The sequence below is a fragment of the Eleutherodactylus coqui genome, chromosome 6, assembly GCF_035609145.1.
Source record: "Eleutherodactylus coqui strain aEleCoq1 chromosome 6, aEleCoq1.hap1, whole genome shotgun sequence".
Lineage (NCBI taxonomy): Eukaryota > Metazoa > Chordata > Amphibia > Anura > Eleutherodactylidae > Eleutherodactylus > Eleutherodactylus coqui.
The window spans coordinates 244,528,782-244,539,552 of NC_089842.1; the positions used below are offsets into that span (position 1 = coordinate 244,528,782).

A 10,771-nucleotide genomic window follows, 5' to 3' on the forward strand; every position below is an offset into this window, starting at 1 on the left:
GATCCTCGGGGTGTCCTGTCACCTGCCAGTGATACTCTGGCGATGGCCAAGTGTTTCCCTCCGGAATGGAGTCTGGTAAGTGCCACTGTGACACATCAGCCCTCTACCCTCCCAGCTCCTCACGTATGCCAGGTGTCCAGGGTCTCCCTATGGGACGCTACATTGGGGCATTACAAAAGCGTATCTGGGTCCGTGAAAAAGAAAGCTGGATACAAAATTATTAGAAGAAGAGGCTGGATGGTTTCTTCGTCAAAATAACAAAACACCAAAATGGACTCATTAGGGGAGGAGGGGGGTTCATTTGGGGCCTTTCTTTAGTTATACCTGTAAGGTCAATTATAGGAAGTTCACTGACCTGTTCATAATTCTTACTATATTTTGGGTGTTCACACGGATTAGTCTTCCAGCTCAATATCCCACAGTGACTGCTAGTCAATAATTAGTCCTGTACGAACCCCACCCCCCTCTCACGGAATATCTATCCTTTTCTTCCCCCCTCCCCCTTTTTATAGTCTTCATGACACCACCAGATTAACATGACTTAAGTATGTTGTTAGTATATAGAATTTCTAAGTGTTTTGTTTGATGGCACGTATGACTGGGGAGGGTTACTGAGTATTGCTTGGGGGTTTGTCATCCTATCTGCATGATCAAGTACTATTTATGCGCTAATCCAGCTGCATTCTGGGATCTTTTATAGTTAATGCAGATAATTTATTCCAATGAGTAAACAATTGCACGTTTCTTATATATTTCATTACCTTTTAGCGATGGACCAGCGAATGAAGTATCAGCTGGACACCTCTGGAGACTAAGTGTCTCCGTTCTGTTACTGAGCATGCTCACCTGGGGGTGCCCGCCTCCCTCTCATTGGGTTGGGTATCAGGATGTATAACAGGGCAATGGAGTTTCAGCCAATCATTGGCCTCGGGAGTATGGCATAGGGTTGGTATTGGTGACTGAATACACTGGGGTCCCACCTGTTTGTGTTATGAATGTGCAGATAAGTAGTCGGCCGGCACACCATTAGTCTTTACGAGGGGCTGCTGATGAGTCTTTGGCGTTGTCTTCTCTTTTTGTTTCTATGGTAACAAATGTTACATCACATGAAAGCCTTATGTGTCTAATATATGTGTTTGTAGCTTATGGCAAGAGTGATATCGGCACGCGGGAAAACAAAATGGCGGAGTCTAAGGCGATATTCACAGCCAATGAGAGCAGAGGAGTGATAAAGTCGGGGGAGGATATTCATGGTGATATGTGGCAGACATCAGGGGATCAATGCCCTTCATACTCTACAGGTAAGATCTGGTGGCCACTTCAGCACCAATGATGAGGAACGTCCTGGGCGACCGAGAGAGGTTGTTGTTCCGGAGATCGCCGATGCTGCGCACAACCTCATACTGGAGAATCGTCCGGCTGCAGGAATAGCCGACATCATGGGGGTTTGTGGGGAACGGGTTTGTGTCATTATCCATGGAGAAGCTATCTGCACAGTGGATCCCCAAATGTCTGACAACAGATCAGAAAAGCATGGAGTGACAACTTCCCGGTCCATTGGTCAGCGTTTCCGAATTGATAAGAACTTCCTGGATCGACCGGTCACCATGGATGAGACCTGGATTTATTTGTATCACTCTGAAACCAAGGAGCAGTCAGAGAGTGGAGGCCCAGTGGTCCTCAGCCACTAAGGTGATGGCGTCTGTGTACAGATATATACAGCCACCACTAGGGGGAGCTCACTACATACAGATATATACAGCCACCACTAGGGGGAGCTCACTGTATACAGATATATACAGCCACCACTAGAGGGAGCTCACTGCATACAGATATATACAGCCACCACTAGGGGGAGCAGTCAGAGTGGAGGCCCAGTGGTTCTCAGTCACTAAGGTGATGGCGTCTGTGTATAGATATATACAGCCACCACTAGGGGGAGCTCACTACATACAGATATATACAGCCACCACTAGGAGGAGCAGTCAGAGAGTGGAGGCCCAGTGGTCCTCAGCCACTAAGGTGATGGTGTCTGTGTACAGATATATACAGCCACCACTAGGGGGAGCTCACTACATACAGATATATACAGCCACCACTAGGGGGAGCTCACTACATACAGATATATACAGCCACCACTAGGGGGAGCAGTCAGAGTGGAGGCCCAGTGGTCCTCAGACATTAAGGTGATAGCGTCTGTCTTCTGCGATAAGGAGGGCATGCTGCTAGTGGACGACCTTCACAATGGTTCCACCATCAATGCAAGGTATTACATTGAACTTTTGGACCAATTGAAAGCAGCTCTGAAAGCCAAAAGGAGCGGCAGGCTGTCCAAAGGAATCTTGTTCCTGCAAGACAACGCCTCCGCTCACACGGCACAAGCGACCACGGCAAAACTGGTGGAGCTAGGCTTCCAGCTGGTTGACCACCCACCTTATTCACCAGATCTAGCTCCCTCCGACTAGCATCTGTTTCCAGAAGAAACACCTCAAGGGGACCAAATGTCCCCCCATTCCTGATGCCATGGCTGCTACGGATGACTGGTTTGAGGCAGAACCGAAAACTTTCTTTTTGCAAGGCTTATAGAATTCGGAATCCCGATGTAAGAAGTGTGTTGGCATCAGTGGAGAGGATGTGGGAGAAATGGAAAGTGTCATCTTCCTATCTTTCTGGGTGAAGCCAAAGACTTATCAGCAGCCCCTCGTATATCCCCTGCAGATGCCAGGACGCTGGCGAAGCATGTAGGGAGGCTAACAGCAGAGTTTTTAGCACCGTTTGCTTGCCTACATTTCGCCCTTTATCATGCTGCTTGTTGAATGATTCCCTGTGATACTGAGGAGGGAGTTGGAGTCTTCCACTCGGTTCACAGAGAGTTTGGGGCAGTTTTGCACCTCATATGGGTCAATCACCTGGTGAGTTTTCACTTCTTTTCTTATGTATGATCCTTTGCCCCGATCGTGTATTTCAAGGATTTTCCTATACTGAGAGGGAGTTGGAGTCTTCCACTTATTTCCCTGGGAAGTAGGGAACATTTGTACTCTCATACGGGTGATTTACCTAATGGGTGTCTGTTTGTTTCAGGCAGCAATCTGGATTTTTAACCTTTAGGAAGTGAATTTAAATTTATATCTAACAAAAGTTATATTTTAGGGCACTTGGTATGAGGGGTTAATGGTTGTGGTCTCTGTTTTCACTCTAGGTTCAAATCTGACAACATCTGCATGGAGTTTGTTTGTTCTGCCCGTGTTTCATAACAATTGCCTTTATTTATCTAGCACATATATATATATATATATATATATATATATATATATATATATATATATATATATATATATATATATTACACAGCACCTTACATCCCTTGATATTGTCTGTCCCCATTGGGGCTCACTATCTATATTCACCTGTCAGTATGTTTTTAAGTGTGGGAGGAAACCCACACAAACTCCATGCAGATGTTACCTTTGCTTAGATTTGAGTCTAGGATCCCAGAGGTGTAAAGAAACAGCTCTAACCACTGAGCCTCCATGCTTCTACCTCCTTCTACTCAGTAAATGTATGCAATCTATAAATCAAGGTGCTTATTATGAAAAAGAAACCTACACAAACCCAGGGAGAACATACAAACTCCATGCAGATGTTGCTCTTTCTTTCTCCTCTCTTTTGATAGGATATCAACCGTAGCATAAGAAGAATACAAGACCTGCTGTTTTAGAGATACTCTGGCCTAGTCATCCGGCCGGCAATGGTGTACCTTGTCTCCACCAGAACAGTGGGTGCAGACAAGGCTTTGTCCTTGGGAGTAGTAGGGTAGGGTCAGGCTGACAGAAGTACACGCCTCTCTGGCATGTAAGCTCCCCGCCAGACTGCAATCTCCAGTTCTGCCAACCCTGTCTCTTCGTCCCTTTGACGGGGTGGCATGTCCGCTCATCACCTCCCGGCTGCCATGATGCTGTCCCCGCTGAAGCCGGGTCCCCTCTCCCATGCCTGCTCTGACTCGTCCGTGCGATGCTCTGCTGCCTCATTGCTCCGTCAGTTGTCTCCCTGGGGCTCACCCTCCTTGCTCTGGCGGTCCTCACTCCGTCAGCTGCCTCACCAGGTCTCCCCCCCCCCCCCCCAAATGCTCATGGCGCTGTCCATACCCCACTGGGATTCTCCCAGGTGGCGCTTATATATCTTGTTGTGTGCGGCTGGTCGTCCGCTGCAGCTTGTCACATTGTTTCTGTCCCCGTCCACAGACGGCTGTCAATCAGTGTGTTTTGCCCACGTCAACCTCTGCAAGCTGTAAAAAGCAGTGTCAGCAATATAGCCAATCCACTGCTAGAGGAGTTCTCTTGAACTCCAACAGGACAAACCCTTGTCCCACCCTCAGTTCCGGTGGAGACAAGATACACCAGTACCCATCCAGCCATTGTTGTTTGTCTCTTATCAGAGTCACTTAGATCCCTACAAATCAACTTCTAAAACTGACTGCTCTGGGGGAGAAGAGAGAAGAAGCATGGTGGCTCAGTGGTTAGCACTGATGCCTTGCAGTGCTGGGGTCCAAATCTGACGAAGCACAACATCTGCATGGAGTTCGTATGTTCTCCCTGTGTTTGTGCGGGGATCCTCTGACACTCTATGCTAATGGGTGATTATAGATAAGTCACCTGCAGGGTTAACCATGTAACGCAGACAGCCCAGGTCACTGAGCTCCTGTGGTAATGCATTTATCACATACCTTATTTATAGAAGCCTCAACATATTATTATGCAGGAATCTACAATCTGATAAAGAAAAAGAGGAAGAGCAAAGAAATGAAATGTGCTCTAAATATTAGTAATAGATCCTTCCTTCTCTACAAAGTCTCCAGCCGGATCTCTATAGGCCAACTGCAGAACCTCGGGCACTGCTGCCAGCGGTCTGTGGTTACTGGGGCACGGGTATAACTATAGGGGTGCAGAGGGAGCTGTTACACCTGATGGGACTCCCCTCTACCATATAAGAAGACACCAGTATTATCAGTGCTACATCCTAGGTGGGGGCCACTTACACATTTAGCATTGGGGCCCAGGGGCTCCAAGATACTTTTATGGAGTGGAGAACGGACAGTCTGGGGAATTCACGCAGAAAAGGGATTTCCTAATATTTAATGTAAAACTAAAAATTCACGTAAAAAGTTCATGAAGAATGTTTTGTCGGATGGGGGAACCATTGAACACTTCTGACAGGGAAGGTGAAAGGGATAATTGCCCCGGGGTAATTGTTCATCATCTAGCTGCCTCCAGTGCTTCAAAGCAAAAAGAAGAGAAGTAAGAAAAGCAGTAAAGTGTGCGGCTGCCCATATAGAAATGTGGTCATGTGACCGGAGATTATGGAGCTGTACTAGGACAGGACTCTGACGATTGTGTTATAGAGACTGGGGCACTGGGTGACAAGTACAGTACAGGAGGCCCCCCCTTCTTGCTAGTTGTAGTTGCCCTTATAGTTCTACACAATATCTGTATATATCCTAAAATCCCCACAGAAATATGTAAATCTAAATGTATTTTATCCTTCTGAAAAGTGGTTTTCCTGGACTCTAAAGGGACTCTGTCTCCTACTTTTAGCCCTATAAAGCTTATGTGCTGACAGTCGGTAACCCGCTGAGTCTGGGGATGAGTTATATTTACCTTGCCCAACGTTCTCCGGTGTCACCGCCGAAAGCTGCCGCTGCAGTGCATTGCATGGCGCCACTAAGTAGTCCGTCTCTTCTAATTTTGCAATGGGTGGACCAAAGTGGGTGCTTCCAGGGCTCATACTGGGGGAACGATGGGGGAGGTAGGTATAACACATCCCCGGATTCAGCGAGTCACAAACCCTCAGCCCATAAGCTTAGCTCATAGGGCTAAAAGTAGGTGACACAATCTCACTTCAACAACCTATCTTCAGAGTAGACCATGTACATGTAAGGTTCACAGGTGCAGAAGATCGGTCCTCGGAGGCATCCAGCCGGAGGACCTCTGTAGCCATGTCAGGCATACTGATACTAAGACATTTCCTGGGAGGGCCAATCAGGATCCGCCCCAGGCTGGGATCCATGCATGAGACGGCTGTAGGCTCATAGGCCATCCGGCCGGGGGTACAACGTAGTCTCAAGCCCTGCAGCTCCCAAGTCAATGAATGTGAGGACCACCTGATGGCTGAACAACGGCTTGTCTTTACTTGAAAGCAGTAGAACAAAAACAAAGGTACACGTTAGTCTCGTTCTCCAAGAGGGGGCGGCACGGTGAAATGCACAACTGGCGCGGTACCGATGTCACAGAGATTAACTCCTTTCTCCTCCCACAGTTATTTACTCCCCGTAGGACAGATTTAGGACTCTTGTAGGGACTACTTTCTTTGACAATAGGGACTGTCCCTTTTTCTCAGTCGCATGCACACTGGCAAATCCATCTCTCACTAGGGCGCTCCTCGCCACACTGCTACCGCCAGATTACTGTGCACACCCCAGGACCTCAGGTCCCACCCTCATCATCTCATCCTCACCAGGGCGCTATCACCAGGCCAGGTCCCTCTTAAAGGCACACATTCTTGAGAAATAAAGCGTTGCAAACAGAACATAATGCACAATCCTTATACCATGGGGGAAATAAAGGGAGTCCTCCCCCCACCCCACTATATATACACAAAAGCACTGGTTCATCTATAGGGCTGTCTGTTCTTGATACTGCATCTCGTACCAGTTACTAAACCATCAATGTGAAAGTCTCCGAGAAGTTCTGTAAGTGGAGAAGGTCATGTGCATCCATGGCTGAAGTAGGGCATGAGGGGGGCTGGTATTCCACCTCTGATGACATTACACTGTGCCCGGTATGGTGCAATTTGTCATCCCCATAAAATAATACAGACTATATGTGTAATGTGTCCCGCCATGGTAACGGACCGGAACATGCAGAACTGAGAAATAAGGGGTAGAAGCCGCTATAAGCACGGGGCTTGAGGCTCAATATAATATATTTATAATTTGATGGAGTTTCCCTTCAACCAATAGGCAGACAGGGGGCAGTATTCCTGGTGACCTTTCTTTGGATACTAAACCTCAGGTTCCTCCAGGTAATAACATTCCCCCTTATGTTATCGTGATAAATAAACTCCATGACTTCCTCTTCGGTCAGAGCCTTCTCCCACAGGTTAATATCAGCAATGTCACCAATGAAGGACTGCGATTTATCAAAACCTCCACTGAAGGAATCCAACTTCTTCCCTATATACATAAAAGTCACACCAGGAAAATTTTTTCCTTTCTGGAAATGGCTTCTTCCATAATAGTCCCCATGGATCCACAGCTTTACGTCTCCAGTGTCGGAGGTCCAGCTGAGGCACAGGCTCGTCCAGTCTCTGGTAAACGGCTTCTTCAGGATCTTACATTGGTCTCCATATATTGAGAGGGAGAACAGGTTTTTCTCCCTTCCTTCTACTTCAAATGCATTGTCATATCTACTGGTGGACAGAGAAAACAGCGTAAAATTCTCATCTTTTTCCGTCTTGAATCTCATACAAAGAGACATTTCTGTAAATGTGACACGTCTTTCAGTGTGTATGAGAGCGTAGGTGAGTTCTGAGGTGTTCGGGAAAGTGAAGACATCGTCACCCAAGTCTGTAAGAGAAAGAAGGGTTTGAAATCCTCCAGAAAACACATAAGTGGGACTAATATTAGCCAAAACTGGCAGAGAAAAGAAACAAAATTTGGAGCAAGTTTGAGAAAAAATATGCAACTTTTCAATATTTGCATTACTCACGCCACTAAAAAAAGTAGGTGTGACTTGTCAGGAGGGGCGTGGCTCCCAGGCCCAACAGATTTATATATAACTAGGTGATACACCCGTGCATTTTGCGGCGCTATAAGCTATTGATATGAGAGGGATCAATGAGTGGAACAGGTTGCCACAGGAGGTGGGGAGTTCTCCTTCAATGGAAGTCCTCAGAGGCCGGACAGACATCTGTCTGGGATGATTTACTAAGTCCTGCACTGAGCAGGGGGTTGGACCCGATGACCCCGGACGACCTGATGACCCCAGAGGACTCGATGACTCCGGAGGTCCCTTCCAACTCTACCAATGTATGATTCTATGATTTTATGAAAAACACAGGATTTGGCTATTGAAAATTGGGCTTTGAAAAAGATTTTATGAGTAGCAGTCATGGAATATACACAGTGGGCCACAAGAATGAGGAGTTCAATGGGGATGGCGTTGCCCCATTGAAAGCAATAGGACGCCAGCACCCCCACAGTGATTTTTGGGCAAGGGCTTTAAATATAAGACCTTCCCTGACAATCTTCCCTAGCTGTAGTAGAATAATATATACTCACTTTTCTGTATATATATACTCACTCACTCACTGTTCAGGTGCATCTAGCCACCACTTGTTCTCCCTGCTCCGCTCTGAAGCTTTTCAGCAGGCAGGGATTAAAAATGCAGGGAGAACAAGCAGTGGCTAGACAGGCCTGAGCCCCGGCAGCGGCGGACAGGGGAGTATATATTTTTTACTACAGCTAGGGATGATTTTCAGGGAAGGGCTTACATTTAAAGCTCTTCCTCGAAAATCACCGCAGGGGCTGTCGGCAGGCCATTGCTTTCAATGGAAAGAATGTGGAAAAAGACTGGTGTGCGGGTGCAACCCTCTAAGCTACTAGAAGATGAAAGGTCCAATATGTGATGTGAAGGACCTTGTTTTTTATTATTTCACAGGCTAAAAACCAGCAATTGAAAACGCGTTTCGGGGACGAACCCCTTCATCAGTTTGGCTGGATTGGACACAACAGGATGTGGACCAAAGGTGTTTTGGGTGTGCCAGAGGTCCTGTATGTGGCAGGGGGACAGGGGAGAAGGACGTGCCTCTCAGTATGTATGTATATATTGTCTCGGTATGTATGGCCAGGTCTGAAGAGCTTTTACTTGGAATCACTTGAAGTAAAATCCCATTTCACTCTACCTGTCTGGCAGAAGGATCTCGATATAATTGTACATAAGATCGCCCAGATCAGCATCTTCTCCATATCCTGCAGAAAGATACAAACAGAATACAATGTATTAGATGGGAAGCTTAACAGTGCAATGATTATTTCAAATTAACATTTTTTCCATTTTTGTTTTTTCCTCCCGCTCTTATTTGTCCAGCAGTGTAGATGTTTGAGAATGTGTTTCTTGCAGGATAAGTTGTACTTTTCATTGTACCATATAATGGGCCGAAAAACGTTTAAAAAATTCTAAGTGAAGTGAAATGAAAAGAAAAAACAGGAATTCCACCATTTTTGGGGGTCTTGTTTTTACGGTGTTCACAGTGCAGAAAAAACTACATAACTTTATTCTGCGGGTAACAAATTTATACAGTTCTTTTTTTTCTGTGTCTTTTAAAAACTAAAATCTTTTCTGACCGCCGTAACGTTTTGATTGTTCTGTCTATATACTGTTGTTTAGCAGTTTTTGTCCTGTAGTTCTTATTGGTACCATTTGGGAGTAAATACAACTTTTTGATAATTTATTACATTTTACTTCTTGTAAACACAGTCTTCAAAAAAGCGCAATCCTGACCACGCATATTTACTTCTGGTGACTTTCGTCACATGGGATAAATGTGTTATTTTAAATTATCTGACTTTCAGGCCGCTTCCACACGGGTAACGCGATATCGCCGTGAGAAAATCGCAGCAATATCGCATCTGTGCTTTGTGAGATATCACTGCATTTTCTCACAGCGATGTCGCGATCTTGTGTCGCTAAAACGTCGCGCAACTTTGTAGCACTCTTTTGCCGCTCATCTTCTCTGAAACTCCAGCAGATTTGCTTGAAGTAATCTCTCAGGGGTTCCTGGTTTGCAGATTCAAAATCCCCACCTCCAGAAAGCGCTGGCTGTGATTGGCTGAGCAATGGTGCTCCAAAACCAATCAGAGACAGCGCTTGATAAACCGATTACAGCCATTTTGTGGCCTGGCCTGAAGAGGGCTGAGCACACAAGGCATCTCAGAAATGTTTAATTAAGGAAACGTGTACTGCTCCTAGGCACAAATGTAGCAATCATTAACCCCTTAACGACGGCCCCATCGGGAAACTACGTCCTCAGTAAGTGGGCTTTAATCCTAGAGGACATAGTTTTATGCGTCCTCTTTGGATTAATGCCCACTTGCCTGAGGACGTGACAGCTCCATGCTGTCGGTGCCCGCAGGTAGCCGACAGCATGGAGCTGTCATCCCATGATGCGGGTAGTCCCCCCCCCCCCCCCCCCCGGCATTGCAATCGGCTCTATCCAATGGATAGCGCCGATCGCAATAAAGTAAATAAAGCAGTGGAAAAAAGTAAATACTCACCTGCCTTCTCCGCGCTGCCCCCGAAGAATCTGGTCCTCCCAGACCCGCCGGCGGTCTTCTGAGCATGCGTGCCAGACGATGACATCACGCGCATGCGCAGAAGCCCGGGAGCCCCCGGCAAATTTAAAATCTCCTGGCTCCCGGCTCCTGAAGGTAGCCGTGAGCCAGGAGGTGTTACCGGGGACCGCGGTGAGCAGTCCCCGGGCCTGCGATCGCTGCTATCCATTGGATAGCGGCAATCGCGAAAAAGTTTAAAAAGTTTTAAAAAAGTGTCAGTTTCACCTTCCCTCATGGATCGGATCCATGAGGAGAGGTGAAAATACTCACCTAAGTCCTCCCCGATGTCCCCGGACCCGAAGTCCCCGTCTGCGTATGCGCGCCCGATGTCAATCATCGGGCGCGTGCACAGAGGGGCTTGAGCCTCGTGAAATTTAAAATCCC

General features: G+C 46.8%; 1 protein-coding gene across 1 annotated transcript; it reads right to left on the reverse strand.

Annotated features, from left to right (window-relative positions):
- Positions 1–6,167: 6,167 nt before the first annotated feature.
- On the reverse strand, positions 6,168–9,021 carry LOC136631672 (C-reactive protein-like). The gene is made up of 2 exons (XM_066605961.1): positions 8,959–9,021; positions 6,168–7,621 (listed from the first exon to the last, which is right to left on the reverse strand). Exons 1-2 carry the CDS (start codon positions 9,011–9,013, stop codon positions 7,005–7,007), a joined length of 672 nt encoding a protein of 223 aa, XP_066462058.1. The 5' UTR covers positions 9,014–9,021; the 3' UTR covers positions 6,168–7,004.
- Between the last annotated feature and the right edge of the window lie 1,750 nt (positions 9,022–10,771).